Source organism: Lactuca saligna, chromosome 4, assembly GCF_052625555.1.
Source record: "Lactuca saligna cultivar CGN05327 chromosome 4, ASM5262555v1, whole genome shotgun sequence".
NCBI lineage: Eukaryota > Viridiplantae > Streptophyta > Magnoliopsida > Asterales > Asteraceae > Lactuca > Lactuca saligna.
In genome coordinates this window covers 31,580,703-31,601,705 of record NC_136420.1, presented here as the reverse complement: position 1 = coordinate 31,601,705, position 21,003 = coordinate 31,580,703, and the positions used below count along the sequence as shown (strand labels likewise).

The window sequence follows — 21,003 nt, the reverse complement described above, 5'->3', positions numbered from 1 at the left end:
ACAATAAACAAATCAAACAAACAATTAATTGATATTGTACACACAAATATATGCAATTTAAATGAAGACATCACTGCAGAAAGCAAAAGACTTGACAAAAGAATACTTAGAGATTTGGGTCAATCAAAAGAGAAATCTACCAATCTAGGCAAAAAAAAAAGCAACAAAAAAGGAAAGCATCTCTTACAACAAGTAATTTTTTCTGCCGATGTTCTTCCAGAAGTAAGGTGTTGTTGCTATTGTCATGCTGTGAAATTTTTTTCCGAGACATCAAATTTTTGTTGTTCAGAAGGTCGTATTGTATTATCCAGTAATGAACTCCCACCCATCATGAGAGATTTATTGACATGTAACTCTGATGAGGCAAAATCATTTAGAACATATATAAGAACATATAATAATCATTTCGCATTCACTTCATTGGGTGTCAAAGCTGATAAAAAACTTACAAAACGAAATAAGGGTATTTACACTTTTAGAGTGCAAGGTCAAGTATATCATTTCATGAACGATCTACAACCTAAAGAGAATAGTGCAAAAAACCTTCAATTATATTTTCACGATACAAACAATGAAATAGAAAATCGACAAACATCTTCTCCACGATTATCCAAAGGCATAATTGCAATGTGTATTACTTATTTACAAAATAATCCATATGCACGTTTTTTTAGAAATTTAAGAGACGTTCCATCTTTGAATGAATATAAGATTATTCTTAAGACTATTCCGGGACAAGATCAACGGGTATATAACAAACCGGAAGTTTCACAAGTTGCGGCACTATGGGTTGAAGAGGAAGAGAACGGAGAACATGGTTGTAGAAATATACAAGTTAGAACACATAGTGACCTTCAAAGGACTATTAAGTACTATTATGGTTGTTATGATCCTTTACAGTACCCTTTAATGTTTCCATTTGGAGAACTCGGTTGGCATCAACACATTCCCAAAAAAAGAACCAATAAACAAGCTAATAGTAAAATAGGAACAAGTTCTATAGAAAGAAAGGCTTATTTCGCCATTTGATGCTAATGAATTATTAAATATGGAACAAACAGGTAAACATGTTCCATCACTTTTTTTTTCTAGGATGTAGTATTAAGAAACTAATTAATATTTTTTTGGCAGTTATGAAAAAAACTATAGAACACTCAAATTCTGTCTCTATTAGAGAATATTATGCTTACAAACTTCAAATACGTTTAAATGATAAATCCTGTATATTACTTTTCGGTCGCTTATTACAACAATATATAGTTGATAGTTATTTAAAATTAGAGACACAAAGATTAGCATTTTATAGAAATCAACAACAAGAGTTACGACAAGAGTTACTTCAAGGAGTGATAGATGCTATGGCAAATGGTGAGACAAATGCATCAGCAATTGGTCAACGAGTGGTTTTACCGGCAAATTTTATTGGTGGTCCAAGGAACATGAGACGAAAATTCATTGATGCTATGGCATTAGTCCAAAAGTTTGGTAAGCCGGACATTTTTTTAACCTTAACATGTAATCCTAATTGGCCAGAAATCAAACAACACATGATGCAGCATGAGGAAGCACAAAATAGGGCGGATTTAATTGTCAGAGTATTCCATGCAAAACTTGACCAATTTAAAAAAGAGATTTTCAAAAATGAAATATTTGGAAAGGTTGTTGCACACACTTATGTTGTGGAGTTTCAAAAAAGAGGTCTTCCACATGCTCATTTTTTGCTAATACTTGGAACTCCTTATAAGATGTACCATGCTGAAGAATATGATGAAATAGTTTCAGCAGAAATACCAAATGAAAGATCAAATCCTCATCTATTTCGCATGGTAGTGAAACATATGCTTCATGGTCCCTGTGGTGATCTTAATCCCAACAATGTTTGTATGAAAAAAAAAGGATATTGTAAGAATTTTTATCCAAAAGCATTTTGTGATGTAACAACACAAAATAATGATGCATATCCAGCATATCGAAGACGTGACAATGGAGTTAAAGTTATTATTCGAGGTGCCAAGCTAGATAACAGATGGGTTGTTCCCTACAATCCATATTTACTTTGTAAGTTTGATTGTCATGTAAATATAGAAATATGCTCTACAATTAAAGCTGTCAAATACATTTATAAATACATATGCAAGGGTTGTGACAAAATAAGCTTTTCTGTAGCACAAGATGATCACTCATCTAGCATAAATGAAATAGATCAATTTCAAGCAGGTAGGTGGATATCACCCCCAGAAGCAGCTTGGAGAATTTTTAGATTTTCATTGGGTGAAATCAAACCAGCGGTTATTCATTTGCCTCTACATTTAGAAAATTACCAACCAATAACATTCAAAAAGAAAGAACGATTAACTAATATTGTAGATAATATATGTAAAAGAAAAACAATGCTAACCGAATTTTTTCATAAAAATAGTACAGATAGATATGCACAAAGTCTTAATTTAACATATGTTGAGTTTCCCGACCATTTTGTATGGAAACCGGATAACAATGTCTGGTTACCTAGACAAACTGAAGATTCAATAGGACGAATAGTGTTAGCACACCCAAGTGAAGGCGAAAGATATTTTTTAAGAATACTATTATCAAAAAAAAGATGTCCAAAGTCATACGATGACCTTAAACTTTGTAAAGGACAAAGAGTTGACACCTTTCGACAATCTGCATTACTACATGGATACCTAATTGATGATAACAGCCAACAATTATGTTTGGAAGAGGCATCAAACTTCCACATGCCATATAAATTACGAAGACTTTTTGCTACTTTACTTGTGTATACAAATCCTAACAATCCGAGAAAATTATGGGAATTATTCGAAGATGCCATGCTTGAAGACTTTGTACACTACGGTATTCTTTCGCTAACTGAAGCAAAGCGATGTGCATTTCAACAAATTAATACATTGCTACAGTCTAATGGGAGACAACTTCATGACTTTGATATATTGCCAAATGATTTATCATATGCTGATTTAGAAGATGTCACAAGAGAAGTTGCTACTGAAAAAAGTATAATTGTATCAGAAAAAGATCAAAGAGCAATACAAAATCTTAACAATAAACAAAAACTTGCATTTGATACAATAATTAGAAAAGTCGAAAGTAACAATGGTGGGGCATTTTTTATTGATGGTCCAGGTGGTACAGGGAAAACTTTCCTATATAGAGCATTATTAGCATACATACAATTAAAAGGACAAATAGCTTTAGCAACTGCAACATCAGGTATAGCTGCCTCATTACTACCAGGAGGAAGGACAACACATTCTAGATTTAAGATTCCATTAGATTTGACAGATAGGTCAAATTGTCGCATTAGTAAACAAAGTTCATTGGGTATATTGATTAAGACTTGTACAATAATTATTTGGGATGAAGCTCCAATGGCAAAAAGACAAGCAATAGAAGCCCTAGATGACCTTTTAAAAGATCTTATGGAATCAACTCAAATATTTGGAGGGAAAGTAGTTGTACTTGGTGGTGATTTTAGGCAAACATTGCTAGTTGTTCGAAATGGAAGCAAACATGATACAATTGCTGCTTGTATAACTAACTCACATATATGGCCATCACTATGTGTACTACAACTAGATGAAAACATGAGGGCATTATTAGATCCAGTTTTTACTGAATTCCTTCTAAGATTAGGTGAAGGTAGAGAAAATTTACAAGATGATGATGTTGTTACTCTTCCATCACAAATTGTCATAGCAAATAATGATGAATCACAAGGGTTAAATCTTCTAATTAAATATGTTTACCCACATATATTTGAAAATTCTAAAGATAACCCTGCATCCTTCACCTTCAATCAAGCTATTTTGACAACTAAAAATACTTTTGTTGATGAGCTAAATGATATCTTAATAAACAAATTCCAAGGAGAAGAGAAAGAGTATATTAGTTTTGATGAAACACTTGATCCAAATGACCAAGCTCATTATGAGGATCTTCTACATTCTTTAACTCCACATGGTATACCCCCACATAAACTGATTTTAAAAGTAGATGCACCTATTATATTATTAAGAAACATACATCCAGAAGAAGGATTATGTAATGGTACAAGACTTTTTTGCAAGGAGTTTGATAGAAATGTTATTCGAGCACAAATAGCATTCAATGATTTTGCTGGAAAAGAGGTATTTTTACATAGAATACCTTTACAACCACCTACAGGTGAAGACTACACAGTGCCATTCAAAAGAACACAATTTCCAATCAAGGTCTGTTTTGCAATGACAATTAATAAAGCACAAGGCCAAACACTAGACAGAGTGGGCATATACCTTAAGGAACCTATTTTTTCACATGGACAATTGTATGTTGCCCTCTCTCGTGCTAGAGGTATTGAAAATGTTAAAGTTGTTATCAAAGAATCTCACAAAAATCAAGAAATACATAAAACAAAAAATATCGTATATCAAGAAGTATTACAATGTTCAAAACAACAACAAGAGGTATGTATTACTATAAGTTTAATATCTGGTATGATGAAAACAAATACTAAATTCACACACATTGTTGCACATTGATTATATAAGATAAAGGACATTTCATTTTTCAAATTTTTATCAACTTTATTGAATTGAAGTCCATTTGTGAAAAATCCCCTTATATGATAATTTTCATGCAGTAATTCAATTGAATATCAGGAGTGCATTCCAGCGGTGCTAATTCCTTTCTTTGCCAACAAATTACAACACTCAATGTAAGTGATTTGCAATATCATGGTTGGTTGACAGATTACATGCTTTTAATATAAATTTTTACCATGAATATTTCCAACAGGAAAACAACTACAAAACCAAAATAAAGATTTCGGTTTACATAGGAATTCACTATTCAATGATCTGGTAAGTGCACTTTGATTTCTACATTATATTCCAATTTTCATTATTTTTCATTTATTATTACCTGATTTAAATGAAATGTCAATGACTACCATATAAATCATTATTATCGATTATAGCAATATTTTTATTATAGTATATAATAAGCAATATAGTGATCCATCTCTCTCATTAATTATATCGGTATGATTCCGTTACCTACAAAAATATATATTATCCTGATTATAGTGTTTTTTTTTTCATATTTGCACTCTATTTTAAAATGAATGATATCCACATTTATTAATTTTGCCAAAGAACTTTTTAATGCTGATGCAAGATACCTTCATGCAGAAACAACTTTACCGCATCATATCATATGACAATACAAAAGGAAAGGGAAAAGTTCAATTAATCATGCCAAGAAGACAACATGCAACATCTACAATTGTTTTATTACATAAACTTTGCAACCATTAATTGTATTGTAACGTTTCAGTTATGACTTTATTTCAATTTTATTTATATGTATATGGTCAATCAGATCATTTTCCATCGATTGGTATTTGAGGCCTAAATAGTTAATTTTCAAATTAACTCACCTGTAAAGGAAATTACTAATGATCATAATTACCAGAATTTTGATTGTCTTCATGATGCCTCTTTGAGTTAAATATAAAATACATCAAATTCAATTTAGTGTTTAAATGATAAAGCGACACCCTTCTAAACTTATTTTACTGTTTAATATATTTGAAATTTTATCATATAAGGAAACAAATATATATTTGAAGGATATAGATCAAGCTAATTATCCGCAAAATACATTTTGATATTAATCATAAAAGATCAATATGAATGGCCTAGCCCAAAGGAATGTCAGGTACAAAAAAAATTTAATAACCGGCCCTAAAGAACTTCGCCGTTAACCACATCCATTCTCCGTCCATTACATATCGCTATATACAGCTATATACAAGCCGCCGCAATCACCGTCAACTCTTACTACAGATTGACAACTTTCAACCGCTACCGACAATTTTAACTGCTAATCGATTATTATAAACTTCTTCTAACCGGAAATTGCCTAATGTCAAGTCGCGGATATAGCACATACAAACATCGTACATGGGAGTATCCTTCCCTTCTATTCCTCTTCCTATCTGTAAGCTTTACGGAAAATTACGTCAACGGTGTGTAAAAAGTAATCGGGTAAGAATTCTCTTGTATCAATTGTATTTCTTCATTCCATGATAGATTCATATACGCATCTATCTACTCTTCATCTTCTTTCTTAGTGTTTACGAACTCCAACATTCAGATGCATTATTTTAATATGAAACAATGTTCATCAAATATAACCAGTCAATTTAGGGCTTCAATGTTATTTCTTGAAAGAGACTATCAAAAAATTAGCACTGGCAATACATTAATTTCCCTTCATTTTCCCTCAAATAGTGTTAAAATATCTTAAACTGGTTCTTTCAAGACAATCCTATCTGATATAAAAGCATTCCAGTGTGAACGACCAATTACCAATTTTAACTTTCTAATAGTACCTGAGGAAATGGTTTAATTTCCTATTAAAGTAGAACAAATTCCAACCCTGCACAACAACAAATAATTTTGGGTTTCCACTAAATTACAAATCTTACAATTTGCACGTTACTGAATAAACTTCAAATTAAGGGTTTTTTTGGAAAATACATATATCTTATGTTTGAGATTTTCATTGATAAGATTAAAAAATTATTAACATATCTTATTTTCAACTTGCATATACTGTGAAACCCAGTTGGACTTCTAAAATCCTCTTCGCACTTCTCTTCACTAACGGGTATGTTCAATGTCCTTTCCATTTTTGCATCCTCGCATACACAAACTTTACTTTTCGGCAAACACTGTTAAGTTTCACTATAAATTTTCAATGCATTCCATCTATTGGCAAACATTTTACAACAGCGATTCAGCAAAAATTGCACATACATTTTGGCTGAAATACAAATGAATTATAATTTAATATAACATACAATTATTTGAAAATAAGTAACTCATACAGAATTTTTCAACGATTTATGCAAATTAAGAGTATAATGAACAAAACAATAGACACTTCCACATACAATTCTAAATCGACATTATCTAAAACCATATATATATATATATATATATATATATATATATATATATATATATATATATATATATATATATATATATATATATATATATGATCGATTGGCTAACATAGCCGAACATCTATTCAGTAACAGACACCTCGTTTTATATGAAAAAATTCTACTATATTGTTTATATACATTTATTTTCGATATTCTCAATGAATGTTTATTGTTTTTTTACTAATGTTACCTTCATAGCATTTTACTAAATGTTATAAACATCAAATAATTATATAAACAATGTAAATAAATGAACAACATTAATAAATATACATCTTAGATCTAAAGCTATGTAAAGATTTTTACACCTATCATATACATTGATATACCAAAGTAATTAATGCATTCCAGAACCAATTCATTTCTGTTTATTAAGAACCAATCAGACATAAAGTGGCTATTTTCACCGCACAATACGCAGGAAACAACCAATGTCAAGAGACCAATACAACATTCATGACATAATTCCAAATATGAAGAAAAATTGGACTGTCTTGATTCAAGTTTTGGAATGTGGACACATACAACTAAGTAAGGAAAGGAAAAAATTTAGAAGGCTCGTGTTTGCTGACACACATGTATACAATATATCCTTGCATATCTCACAACATTTGAATTAATCTAATCACATTGCAGAACAGGGAACAAGGGTGCAAGCATTAATCTGGAGCAATGACCTTGACTATTATGAAAATACTTTCGAACCCTACAAGCGTTATCAAATATCAAATGCTAATTTGATATACACTGAACCACGTTTTCAACTTGATTCATATGAATATTCATGGACACTAAGCAAACTGACACTCATTGAACCTTTTCAAGATGAAACCTCACCAACACTCACATGCAATTTCACCTTTACTCCCTTTAGTGACCTGTACAAATATGCAGATGAGGAAAGAGATATAAGTACGCAAAAATTACTTGTTCAATACTAATCACTCATTTTTATTATGCCCTTTACTAACTATGATGTTCAAATTGCAGATGTAAGGGGTATTGTAATAAAATGTTTTCCAAGTCAAAAGATGAAACAAGGCCAAGAGCCATCTTCAAAAAGAGATGTAATCATTGTTAACGAAGAGTATGTGGACAATTGCCCAATAACATTGAGTATGAGACTTTATTTATTTAAATTAAAAAATATTAATCATATTATTCCTACCTTTTAATTTTCAGGAAAAAACTTTTAATATTAACATTATGGAATTACATCAATGAAAATGAAGGCAATACCTTAGAACAAATAGTGGAATTCGGGCCAATGATATTCGCACTGAGAGTAAAGGTGACAACTTTCTACGGTAAGATAATGTTGCTTAGAACACAATATATATATATATATATATATATATATATATATATATATATATATATATATATATATATATAAACAAAATTTTTTAAATCATTTTTAATCTTATGTCTTATAATCACACAGGACAATCACTCTCAACAAGTAGTAGCTCTGCAATTCTTATAAATCCACCAGTGACAGATGATTTACAGCTAAAAAATTGGTACAATCCACAAACCCATTAACCAAAATTCATTTTAATTAATTCTATTTGTATTTGTCAGGTATACAAATAGCAAAACAGGAATTAAAAAACTACTTCAACAACAAACATATAAGGATACCGATATTCTGTTGCCCCCTCCCCAAGAGAGAGACATACTTCCGATAGGCGAAGCAATTACAAGAATGAAAAATGTTAGTAACAACAATATCTTTTCATGACCTTTTACACAATATTCTATACTATCATTATCTATATAAAATTTTCACTTAAAACAGGGTAAACCTACATGGATAAAAGGAAGTCTTATGTTGCCTCGTCAAGATAGAAGTTTCACACAAACAGCATGTGCCAATTGTTTAAAACCAGTTGTGGCTGATGTACAGTGGATCATCACATGCTTTGCCTGCAAAAAACAATCTAAAGTGCAGCTCTTGTAAGAGTATTCCATCATTCAATTATTTAAAAAATATTTTTAATACTAAATGATAATTCAATGTGAAGGTCTAGGGCAATAGTCGAAATCGATGATGGTACCGGTTCAATTGCAGCAATGATTTCAACGCCAGAAATTGAAAAGTTTATGAAAGTCGACTACAATGATATCAAAGATGCAGGAGAAAATGTAAGCCTATTATTTTAATATTACAATTCAAATTTAACAATTTATTAATTATGTGATCATTTTACAAACTAGGAACAAACTGTACAAAATATAATTGCAAAATCAATTGCATCATTACCACTTCTGGCATATGTACGATCATATCAGACATCAAATCAAGAAAACCAAACTACAAGATTCGTCGTTGTGAAGGCACATAGGCTCCCAGAACATCAAAACGAAAATAAACAACAACTCCAACTATCAAATAAAGAGGAAACTTTATCAACAACAAAACAGTGTTCTCCTAAGCAACCACAAAAGCGAAACCAAACAGACAGTGGGAAAGCAAAACTAACAGAAACATCTACAGCTGGCACATCAAGACCAACAAAAAAATTGAAATAGATATTAACATCTATCAAATTTAAATAAAAATTCTATACTACTATTTATATTTTAAACCGCTACTTCCATTAGATATTATATTCATCAATTTCATATGATGTTATGCTTATGTAATATACTACAAAATGATATATTATTATATTTTAAGTTTGTATATATTGTATTATTATATCAACTCTTATTAATTATTGTTGCTTCTAAACATAGTGCATATTGTAACATTCCATTACATTAAATAATGTATAATAGTTTACATCACTTTAGATCACCCCATGCATCTCTTATATAATAATCGATACATCTCTTATATAATAATCATTTCATTACAGATTTTTGAAACGTTACATTTCTAATCAATGATTTTTTTATAATAACCATTTCATCTTTATCAAATCAATGATTTTTTTCTAATGTTTCTAAATGTTTTCTAATGGTTTTTCAATAAAACACATAAGACTAAACTTGGGCCGTGCTATGCACGGGCCTCAAACTTTCTAGTATATATATATAAAGAGTGAGCAAAAACCGCACCGCAAAAACCACAACCACAATAAAAATCGATGGTGGAGTTTTCTGTTTTTCAAAAACCACAAATTTGTGGTGCGGTGTGGTTTTTAGTTTTCAAAAACCACAAAAAAAAAACCCGCACCGCATATGTTATATATAATTTTTTTAATTAATTATTATAAATAAGATAAGTTTTTTGGATGGAATAAGGATAAAATGTGGAAGACAAAAGTTTTGGTTTTTTTGTAATGTTTAACTTTGAAAAATGGTGAAATTTCACAATTTTAAGATATTTATTGTTAATTACTAGTGATTTCACGTTTTTAAGATATTAATTATTTGTGATTTAAGTTAATTGTCTTATACCTTATTCTTTTTTTTTTATTATTATTACAAATAATATATTTGAATTCTTAAAACCGTTTGAACTCTAAATTACAATTAAAAACCACACAAAATAACTACATCAAATTCATACTGTTAATAACTGAAAAAAAAAATAAATAAAACCGCACCACTAAAATAAACACACCAAACGGTTTTAAAATTTGATTAACTGCATTTACGATTAATGATGAAGTTTTGATCTAACCGCACCGATCGGTACTGCTCAACTATATTCAAACAATTTACCCATCGATAAAATGAAAAAAAAGGTTGTATTTGGACCATTTGTGATGAGCCATTCTAAGATATGGGCCTGGGTCCGAGTACCCGAAGTCTGCCGGGTCATGAATTCCTCTCTTCTTCTCCAAGTCACTTCCCTTCGCCATATACTCCCCCTAATTCATCCATCTCATATTTTCCTATAATTTCTCAATTCAGAGAAAAGGGCATAGAGGGATCGATCTACACACACAGAGACAAAGATGGAATGCGTTTTCGGGATGGTGGGGAAAGGTTTTGCCTTGGTGGTAGCAGATACATCGGCGGTTAACAGTATTCTAGTTCACAAATCGAACGAAGACAAGATCATGGTTCTCGATTCTCACAAGCTCATGGGCGCCAGTGGTGAAGCTGGTGATCGGTGAGATTTCTCTCTCTTCCTCGTTATTTTTCCGATTCGATTGCAATGACTTTTGAGTTTTAAGTATACGACGTTTTTAATTTTATCATCCATGGTATGCTAAGATCCAATTTGGAATACCGATGGATATGATTAAGGCAGCTTGCGAAACACGGAACAAGATCTCACTCTAGGTCGAACTAGAGTTTCAAATTAGAGTGAAATTAGGGTTTTTAAGAGATAAAATAATACTACTGCCCTTCTTTTTACAGCTTCCTGATTGAAGTTGATATTGGAAATCTTGAGAAAAGGAAATGCTAGCTACATTAAATTGGTATTACAAGTAGTTTCGAAATGATAGTAAATTTGCAAGAAAATCCATGTTAATAGTACTAATCTTGAAATTATCAAATTGTAATTACATGATAAACGTTCTGAAGCAAATGTCACATGGATTATGATTACAATTTACAAATGAAGCAAAAACTTTTAACAAATTGTGCAGTAAGTAAGAATGAAGAACCAGAAGGTTTTCTAAAAGGACCAATGAACTGATTCATTGTATTAACTATTAACATGAACAACTCTTTCTTCTCTTTTAATTGTTAGAGCTCAATTCACGGAGTATGTACAGAAAAATGTATCTCTGTATCAATTCAGAAATGGGATTCCACTAACTACCAAGGCTGCTGCAAATTTCATGCGTGGTGAGCTTGCTACAGCTTTGAGAAAGGTAAAACATATGTTTTCATCGGAGTGTAAGGGTAAAATGGTCATTTAGTCTCTAATTCAGACAAACGGATTCAATTTAAGGTTAACATGGTCATTTTGCAGAATCCTTATATGGTGAACATTGTGTTAGCGGGGTATGATAAAGAAACGGGCCCCTCTCTGTACTTCATTGACTACATTGCAACACTACACAAAGTTGACAAGGCGGCGTTTGGTTACGGTTCATACTTTTCTTTAGCCATGATGGACCGCCACTACCACCCTGACATGACGGTTGATGAAGCCATCGCGTTAGCCGATCAGTGCATTGAGGAGATTCGGTCAAGGCTCGTTGTGGCCCCACAAAATTTTCTCATCAAGATTGTCGATGAAAATGGGGCCCGCGAACACTCGTGGCGTAGGACTACAAAGGATTGAAACAAACATGTTTGTTGCCAACTTTGAATTTATGTTTTCGAGTTGTTTGCTTGTTTGTGTTCTTGGGGGAGATTTAGGGTGAAAAAAATGGACAACTTTTGAAGGTTTTTATTTGTTATGTGGTTGTTGAATTGTTATATGTTATGGGAAAAACTTTAGCTTTAATGAGTCTTGTTTTGATGTAGATTCGAGATTTGGATTGAAATGTGGAAGAAACTATTCCACTATGATCAATTAGAAAGCTTGAATAGTTTTAAAGAAAAACAAGGATACATACTACGGGGTGTTTGGATAAATGGTTTTTAGTTTATTAGCTTATTGTTTATTTGCTTATTGCGGTCCGAATAAGCATTTTTTTAAAAATGTGTTTGGATTAGCTTATTCCGGTGAGAATAAGCAATAAGCAATAACCATTTTAAGTGGTTGACAAACAAAACAACTTATATGAGTAAAATGATCAATAAGTAATAAACAATAATCATTCCCTCATTTGCTTATTAAAACCAGTTTATTTTGCTTATTCCTATCGTAATAAGCTGATTTTTAAAGAATTCATATCCAAACACTTAAACTTGCTTATAACAGTGGGATTAAGAAATAAACAGCTTATTTTTTTTTCCTATCCAAACACCCATACGTAGTCTTTTAGAGCTTTTAAAGAAAAACAAAAGGGATGTGGGTATTAGATTTAGTTTTATTTGAAATGTTCATGTTTGATTCTTGGGATGTTTTGGTTAATATGGTTTTGTAGTCCTTAGTTTAGGGTTCCTAGAATATAATGATGAAGAAGATAAATGCATGTCATTTTACATCAACGTAAAGATATAGCCCTCATACCATCTCAATCTTCTTTTCCTACGACTTTTTATTAACACTTTCAACATATTTTTAGTTGTTTGTATGTCCACTACAACAATCTTATTTTTATAACTCCATTATCCTCGTGTATTTTTTATTGGGTAAATGACATAAAAAACACTTTTTTTATACAGAAATTCGATTTTTATCCCGTGTTTTTTTTGTATCAATTTTGACACTGTGTTTTCCAATTTGTTACAATTCTGACCACTTGACCAGTTAACCAGGTTACATGCTGACGTGTCAGTTTTGATGACGTGGCATGTTGACGTGTCAAAAATGAATTTTTTTTTCTCACAAAAAACACAAGTTTTTTTTTTTTTTTTTTGAAACTAAGTTTAATTTTTTCTTTCAACTTTGACACTGTATTTTTTGTTCCAAATCGAACATTATTTTTTCCAATTTTGTTCAATGCTGATAATTTTCTATTTGAAACCGTATAAATATTTTTTTAATACATTTATACCGTATATATATGTTTTTTTTTCATTTAAAAACCATAGTTTTGTATAAATACATATTATTATTATTATTATTATTACACTCAAACCATATTTTTATGTATAAATATGTATTAGTTATATAAAAATTGTATTTTATATTAAATATGCAACTTTAAAAAGTGTTTGGAGGTTTGGAGGCGTGTAGTCGATTAAAACTCGTATATCAAGTTTGCAACCCATCAAACATTTACATCTTATTAAAAAGTTATAGTTAGTTTGATTCTCATGATATAACTAATGCTTTGAATGTAAGAAAAAAAAACACATTGTATTTAAATAAAAATGTGGTTTTTAAACGAAAAAAATATGTTTATACGGTTTAAAATGTAATAAAAAAATATATTTATATGGTTTCAAATGGAAAATAGACAAAATTAAACAAAATTTGATAAATGATGTTCGATTGGAACAAAAAAAACATAGTGTCAAAATTGAAATAAAAAATAAAATTTATTGTCAAAATAAAAAAAAATGAAAACTTAGTGTTTTTTGTGGAAAAAAAAATCAATTTTGACACGTCAGCATATCATGTCAGCATGCCACGTCAGCATGTAACCTGGTTAACCGGTCAAATGGTCATAATTGTAACAAATTGGAAAACACAGTGTCAAAATTGACAAAAAAAAAATACGGTGTCAAAATCGAATTTTTGTGTAAAAAAAATGTTTTTTATGTCATTTACCCTTTCTTATTTTATTAACAATTATAAAATTAATTAAAAGTTCATATTAAAAAATCAAAATTATTAATTAATTATTTTAAATAAGTTATTACTTAATAGATATTTTTTTAGCTACATAAAAATATAATCGTTGATTTAAATAAATACATGAAGTTATATCATCTTATAATCTGTATTAATTTTATTTTCTTTTTCAATCTAATGTTATTAATTTAATATAATTAGAGTGAGAAAAATTAAAATTTAAAATGAAGAATCAATCATTAATTTAATGTAATTAGAATGCAAAATTTAAAATTAGAAATTTGAAATGAATAATTAATAAGTTGACAAGTGGCATTATAAATAACATATAATATTAATTAGGTGTAAGACTCATGTATTATGTGAGTTAATTAAAACAAAATAAATATAAAGATCGAAATATTTAAAACTTTAGATTTATAACAAAATAAGAAAAAATAATGAATTAATAAAATTGATTTTTTTTATCTTTTAAATTTAAATAAATAAACAAAATAAACTAATAAGCTTTATTTGAGAATTTTGAAATAAGAAGACAAATCTATTAATGAAATTGATATTCATTTATTACGACATTTATTATAGTCATTAGATTAAAGTATTACGCGGAATTTATTAAAATAGAAAAACCTATAAAATGATATTTGACAAATTGAATGAAAGTGCGACATATGACAAAAAAACTTTCATTTATTATAGTAGAGATGAGGAGTTCTAAAAGAATAAACCTATTCTTCTATTAGGATAGATGTTAGAAATAGGGGATGAACAAATTGCTTTGATTCTCTGAAATTCATGATTCACTATCAAATTGAAGTATTTCGATGGTACAGACAGAACACTTAATTGGATGAAATCTAGAGAACAAAATATGAGAATGTATGTGAAATGTTCTTCAAAATGCACCAGAAAAATGACCAAAAACGGCTATATCATTCATGTCTGAAAACTGTCACTAGACAGTTACAAACTGTCATTAAAAAAAACTACCAAATCTGTCATTAAACGGATTTCAGAGAAAAAATGGTCAACTTCTAAAATCGGATTTTTGATATTTTTTTAATATAGCAACATAGTCCAAATATAAATTTTTTGCGCTAACTTGGATTCGGGCTCTGCCCTTTGGACCCCGCAAGGGGCTGCCGCCCATGGGATTCCGCTCCCAGGTGAGCTGCCCCCAGACCCCCGTTCGTTAGGGCTCGCCCCTAAATAACAATGTACTTTGAATCTTGAAAAACTTGAACAAGTGTGCACTCCTACACCATCCTAACTTGTTCAATATTCAACAAGATCATTTTTGATCAACAAATTTAATCCTATTACACTTAAATAATATTGATGATATAAAATCTCCAACAATAGGGAGATAACTGGTTTTTACATTGCAAAATTTTCCATCGATTTGAAATAGATCTTTTTGTGGCCAAATACTCAAATGTGACCACCATCCAATTTAACCAACCCACATTTATGCATTGGATAATGTCAACTTCTTCATCTCCCTTTAGGATGTAAAACTTCACAACTTGATCCATATTATATACATATGTTCCTTTTAACATTTGCTCCTAGATGAAATTATATGAACAAAATACTCTATTTAGGGGGTGTTTAACTTAGCTTTTTAAAGCCAAAAGTCCTTTTTGGAAAAGAAAAAAAAAAGAAAAAGATGTTTGGCAAATTATTTTTAAAAGCTACTTTTTGAAGTTTTTATATAAGGAAAAGGAACTTTTTGGAAAAGTCAGAAAATCCTGACCTTTTGTAACTTTTCCAAAAAGAACTTTTGGGGTTTGAAAAGCTAAACCAAACACCCCTTAATCGATGTTTATACATAACCCTTTTCTTTACGTATGGTCTTTATCTAACCAAACATTCAAGTCAATCCTAATCTTAGCGTATCAAGCATAATATCATCGGCAAAAACATATTGCAACATCTTCTCTAAGATGATTAGAATCGATATGTCTATGAAATAATAACATCTAAATCAAAAACCCTCAAAAGTCGTAGTAATGATTAGATCTACAAGTCTCGTAACAAAGATATATGGATTATCGCCCTGGTTTACGATCCAAATACGGATAAACCCGTCCCCGCCTATATCGGTGTCACAATCCGCACATCTCGATCCTTCTTTATCACGTCTGCCTGCCGTTTTCCAACTTCCAATTCCACCAATCCCCTTCCCTCTTTTTCGCTTTCCAGACAAAAAAACGATCGTCTCCAAATCCCTACTTCTAGTGGAACAGCAACTAAATTTGATCCGGGTTTGGAGCTTTTGGTTCATATTCTCGAAGATCTCGCCGGCCGGCCGTTAATTCATCATCTGCAACCGGATTTCCAGCAATGGAAGGGGCCTCGATGGGCCCATCTGAAGCTTCGGTGGCGATGTACAACCTCAAAGACGCATACAGTTTTTGGGATGTATTAAACAATTCCCCTGTTTGGCAAGATCGAATTTTTCATGCGCTTGCTGCTCTCTATGGCATCGTTTCCATCGTCGCGCTGGTGAGTTTCCAACTTTCCATTTACTTCGTTGATACAGTACGTTTTTGTACTATACTTTCTCCCATCTTCTGTTTCTAGGGTTTCCGTTTAAACCTAACGAGCTTTTCGCTGTATAACGAACAATTAATTGAATATATTGTAATCATGAGCTTTTGTTACTCATATCGAAGATCATAAAACTACTATAAACTTTTCCATTTAGATTCATGACATGATTTCGTTTTTGCATCCTTGATTACAGTTAATGATCACGCATGATTTTCGATGGTTGTAGGTACAATTAATTAGGATCCAACAAAGAGTGCCAGAATATGGTTGGACTACTCAGAAGGTCTTTCATTTCCTCAATTTCTTGGTTAATGGGGGTCTGTATATTTTTGTTATCTTTTCAAAAATGCATTTAGAAACCTTCTTCTTCTTCTTCTTCTTCAGTTTTTACTGATTATTATTATATTAAACGTGTTCCTATTATTGCAGCTAGATGTTTAATTTTTATTTTCCGTCATGATATCCAAGAATTGACACCTGAGGTTAGAATTATTCTCATTTTAATCACTTATATCCATAAATTTATCATCTTTTTCTTGAATATGTTCTTTTGTCAGATTTATCAACATATGTTACTTGATCTACCAAGTCTTGCGTTTTTCACCACCTATGCTCTCTTGATTTTGTTTTGGGCTGAAATTTACTACCAGGTTTAATTTCTATTCCTCTTTTTTTCTTCTAAAATTAAACTCTAAAATTTTATTTATTATTCATTTTATAATGATTTGAACAATCTAAAACAGGCAAGAGCAGTCTCAACTGATGGACTTAGACCAGCTTTTTTTACAATCAATGGAATTGTTTATGCAATTCAGATTGCTTTATGGCTAATTATTTGGTGGAAGCCTATCAATACTTTGGTCATACTCTCCAAAGTTTTCTTTGCAGGTTTTTGTAAAATAAATCTTTTATTCTTTTATTTTTTGAAGTTCATATTTTTTTGGAAACGTGTCACACATTTGTTTTCGCAGGTGTCTCTTTTTTTGCAGCCTTCGCGTTTCTTCTTTATGGAGGAAGGTATTTAACTATTTATTATAAAGAATCTTTTTTAATCTCGATTTTTTATGTACATAACTATTATTATTATTAATCGTTATATTATATTTCTTACTTTATGTATTATGTTGTTTAGGCTATTTTTAATGTTGAAGCGGTTTCCTGTGGAATCCAAAGGCCGACGAAAGAAGTTACAAGAAGTATGTTTTTGTATTTTTTTTTTTTTTTTTTTTTTTTTAAATTTGGATAGTTAAATTTATGTATTTTGTAATATTATTTATTTGTTTGTGAAGGTTGGCTACGTGACAACAATTTGCTTTACGTGTTTCCTTTTGAGATGTGTCATGGTGAGAAAGGCGTTTCACGTTTTATAATTACAAAGTGATGATTTTTACTTATTTTTATAATTATAAATTTTAAATGTTTTTATTGATGGTGACGTCAGATGTGTTTTAATGCGTTCAATGAATCCGCCAATCTAGATGTATTGGAACATCCTGTTTTGAGCTTCATCTTCTACTTGGTATGTCACTTTACTACCAGAAATAGCAATGTACTTTCATTGATTTTTTTTTTTTTTTAATTTATTTATTTATTTATTATTCTTTGACAGTTGGTGGAAATATTACCTTCGTCTTTAGTTCTGTTTATTTTGAGGAAGTTGCCTCCTAAAAGAGGGATCATACAGTATCATGCTATTCGATGAGTAGAATGAATATATTTATATCTTTTTTTTATAAATATATTATTTAATATCTTTTGTGGATCCGAGTTTTTCTAGTAGAAAAAAGGAGAATGTTACTTTTTAATTATTAAGAATGAGAAGTGTGTATGTGAATGTTGTTACGTTATGGGTGTGAAACTGAAATGTGATTGGGGCATTTGATGTTATTTGTTAAATTAAAAGGTGGCTGAATAATTTAATATGTTAAGACATTATGGCTGAATAACATTTTTGGGTTATTTATTTAAGAGAAAAAATTTCATCATATTCAGAACATTATTGTTATGTATTTTCCGCCTAATGACGTAATTCTTGAATATTATTATTGACTAATCTCTAAATGATTATCTGATTCTTCTCTAGGGACCTATTGTGATATTATAAAATAAAAGATTATGTGGTTTAAAAAAAAAAAGAGCTTTTCGTTCACCATGTTAAATATTAACATCAACAAAGATGGATTAAAACAATAATAATTTTTTAATAACCTAAATTATAGATGCTAGCCGGTCCACATGGAAAAAACAGTCTTAGGTTAGTATATTCAATTTAAATAAATTAAAAATAATAATAATGTACTCGAATGAATATCGCATTGCAAATGAGACGAACACTTCTTATTCAGATCAAACGATCATGTAAAATTAAAGATATATCTGAAAGAATTTTACAATACTCTAAACTGATTGAACACTACTATTAGTAATTTTTTAATAAGTTAAATTATTATTTTCTTTAATTACCAAAATAACATCCTTAAAAACTCTAAATATAAGCTAACTAAATATTTATGTGTAATGCTTTCTTCATATTTTGCATCTTGGACAAGCAAGATGGATTTGAACCATTGGGCCAAAAATCATCTAAACCGTGTCGAAGGCCTTGTTATAGAGTTTGGGCCAGGACCTGGCCCATAACCTGTTGATAATGGCATTTACCTTTAATATAAGTAGCAAATTAAGTAATTAGTTATTGATTAATGACTAATATAGGGATATTGAGTAACTGGTTATTGATCAAGTTTTGTGTCTTTGAAAAATAATCATTTTGTTTGGAATAGGCTGCTATTTGTTATGACAAAAAATACATTCCGGACAGGAAAAAAGTTGTTTCAGTCAATTCCAAAATCCGATGAATAATTGCCGAATTTTGAGAGGATGCTTCTAATTTTACTCATATATATCAAAATTTTAAAGACATAACTAATGAGTAGATATGATAAGATGACTTAAAATCTGACATTTGATTGAATTTCAGACATAAGTATTAATAAATTATTTGAATATATATATATATATATATATATATATATATATATATATATATATATATATATATATATATATATATATATATATATATATATATATATATATATATATATATATAATCAGTGCAAAATAACCCATTTGGGTCCAAAATCGAAATGGGTCTAAAATAAGTGGTTATTTTTCGACAATACAAAAAACTTTAGTTATTTTTTTAAACAATCTTCTCCATAAAGGTTAGTTTATTTAATATTTATATTTGTAGGCGATAAAAGTTTTGTCATTAGAGCGTATGTTCTACAAGATTAAAATTACTTATCAGTTTTATGTTGATAACAATTGTCATTGTTTTGGCTTTTTGGGTCCTACTACTTTGCAATTTCATCCCTACTCACAACGAACGAGTACCGATAGAGTGGGCTACAAGCATTAACCTTATCTACCAAACCAAAATTTCATATCATTGTTTACTTTATAATATACATTGAACGTAAATCTTATCTTTAATTTAGAGTCCATTGTTGAATCGATGAACACACCATAGACACCACATTAATAAGAAACTTCCTTGGCCATTCATTTATTCATGCCCATGTTGTTTGACCCCTACCTTTGTTCTAGTAGTGGATTTCGGGTTATCAATTTGCTCTAATAATGCTACAAAATGATAGGTGTTTTTGAGGGATAATGACTTAAAAAGGTAATGAAATTTAAAAAATATACAAAAAAGACCATTGTTCCTTTTAATACACAAAATATCGTTAAAATATATTTTTTATACACAAAATATCAACGAAGTACACACATGTTCAAATAAACCCTTGTGGTAACCGGTTACCTCAGACAACGGAAAAATGACTTAAAAATGTACCAAAGTTTAAAAAATGTTCAAAAAATACTATTATTTTTTTTAGTATAAAAAATACCCTTGAAATATATCATTTGTACACAAAATACCAACAAAGTACATATTTTGGTACAAAAATACCATTGAAATTTCCAAAATGTTCTAAAAGATAACCATTGTTGTTTTTTCAGAGCACATTTTGTTAATTTCGTTGTTTCTGGATTATATAGAACATAGTCTTCAGAGATTAGTCATCGTGGTTCCAGTTCACACCAGTTGTGTACTCTCTTTCATTCCATCACTCAATCAGTTTGTATCTAAATCCAT

General features: G+C 30.1%; 4 protein-coding genes across 4 annotated transcripts; all 4 read left to right on the top strand.

Moving 5' to 3' along the window:
• Positions 1–1,358: 1,358 nt before the first annotated feature.
• LOC145039438 (uncharacterized) lies at positions 1,359–8,566 on the top strand. Its single transcript, XM_078987498.1, has 7 exons — positions 1,359–4,356; positions 4,665–4,742; positions 4,801–4,865; positions 7,663–7,933; positions 8,012–8,108; positions 8,204–8,328; positions 8,466–8,566. The coding sequence occupies exons 1-7, from the start codon at positions 1,359–1,361 to the stop codon at positions 8,564–8,566; spliced, it is 3,735 nt and encodes a 1,244-aa protein (XP_078843624.1).
• On the top strand, positions 7,663–9,607 carry LOC145038402 (uncharacterized). Its single transcript, XM_078986777.1, has 7 exons — positions 7,663–7,933; positions 8,012–8,108; positions 8,204–8,328; positions 8,466–8,738; positions 8,823–8,980; positions 9,049–9,169; positions 9,242–9,607. Exons 4-7 carry the CDS (start codon positions 8,730–8,732, stop codon positions 9,554–9,556), a joined length of 603 nt encoding a protein of 200 aa, XP_078842903.1. The 5' UTR covers positions 7,663–7,933; positions 8,012–8,108; positions 8,204–8,328; positions 8,466–8,729; the 3' UTR covers positions 9,557–9,607.
• A 1,223-nt stretch (positions 9,608–10,830) lies between these two features.
• LOC145041497 (proteasome subunit beta type-2-A-like) lies at positions 10,831–12,383 on the top strand. Its single transcript, XM_078989604.1, has 3 exons — positions 10,831–11,090; positions 11,679–11,802; positions 11,904–12,383. The coding sequence occupies exons 1-3, from the start codon at positions 10,933–10,935 to the stop codon at positions 12,216–12,218; spliced, it is 597 nt and encodes a 198-aa protein (XP_078845730.1). The 5' UTR covers positions 10,831–10,932; the 3' UTR covers positions 12,219–12,383.
• Positions 12,384–16,213: 3,830 nt separating this feature from the next.
• On the top strand, positions 16,214–18,769 carry LOC145041496 (tobamovirus multiplication protein 3-like). Its single transcript, XM_078989602.1, has 10 exons — positions 16,214–16,793; positions 17,068–17,158; positions 17,271–17,323; positions 17,399–17,491; positions 17,585–17,729; positions 17,813–17,858; positions 17,974–18,037; positions 18,131–18,184; positions 18,283–18,360; positions 18,451–18,769. The coding sequence occupies exons 1-10, from the start codon at positions 16,632–16,634 to the stop codon at positions 18,541–18,543; spliced, it is 879 nt and encodes a 292-aa protein (XP_078845728.1). The 5' UTR covers positions 16,214–16,631; the 3' UTR covers positions 18,544–18,769.
• The last annotated feature ends 2,234 nt before the right edge of the window (positions 18,770–21,003 follow it).

Bases quoted from the DNA above. Each gene is read 5' to 3' on its own strand.
- LOC145039438 (XM_078987498.1), top strand. From the start codon at position 1,359: ATGGCAAATGGTGAGACAAATGCATCAGCAATTGGTCAACGAGTGGTT. The intron at 8,109-8,203 runs GTATGTGGACAA...TTTAATTTTCAG, and splicing joins GTAATCATTGTTAACGAAGA to GAAAAAACTTTTAATATTAA. The intron at 8,329-8,465 runs GTAAGATAATGT...ATAATCACACAG, and splicing joins AAAGGTGACAACTTTCTACG to GACAATCACTCTCAACAAGT.
- LOC145038402 (XM_078986777.1), top strand. The intron at 8,981-9,048 runs GTAAGAGTATTC...TTCAATGTGAAG, and splicing joins CAATCTAAAGTGCAGCTCTT to GTCTAGGGCAATAGTCGAAA. The intron at 9,170-9,241 runs GTAAGCCTATTA...TTTACAAACTAG, and splicing joins TCAAAGATGCAGGAGAAAAT to GAACAAACTGTACAAAATAT.
- LOC145041497 (XM_078989604.1), top strand. From the start codon at position 10,933: ATGGAATGCGTTTTCGGGATGGTGGGGAAAGGTTTTGCCTTGGTGGTA. The intron at 11,091-11,678 runs GTGAGATTTCTC...TTTAATTGTTAG, and splicing joins AGTGGTGAAGCTGGTGATCG to AGCTCAATTCACGGAGTATG. The intron at 11,803-11,903 runs GTAAAACATATG...GTCATTTTGCAG, and splicing joins TTGCTACAGCTTTGAGAAAG to AATCCTTATATGGTGAACAT.
- LOC145041496 (XM_078989602.1), top strand. From the start codon at position 16,632: ATGGAAGGGGCCTCGATGGGCCCATCTGAAGCTTCGGTGGCGATGTAC. The intron at 17,324-17,398 runs GTTAGAATTATT...TTCTTTTGTCAG, and splicing joins TCCAAGAATTGACACCTGAG to ATTTATCAACATATGTTACT. The intron at 17,859-17,973 runs GTATTTAACTAT...TATGTTGTTTAG, and splicing joins TTTCTTCTTTATGGAGGAAG to GCTATTTTTAATGTTGAAGC.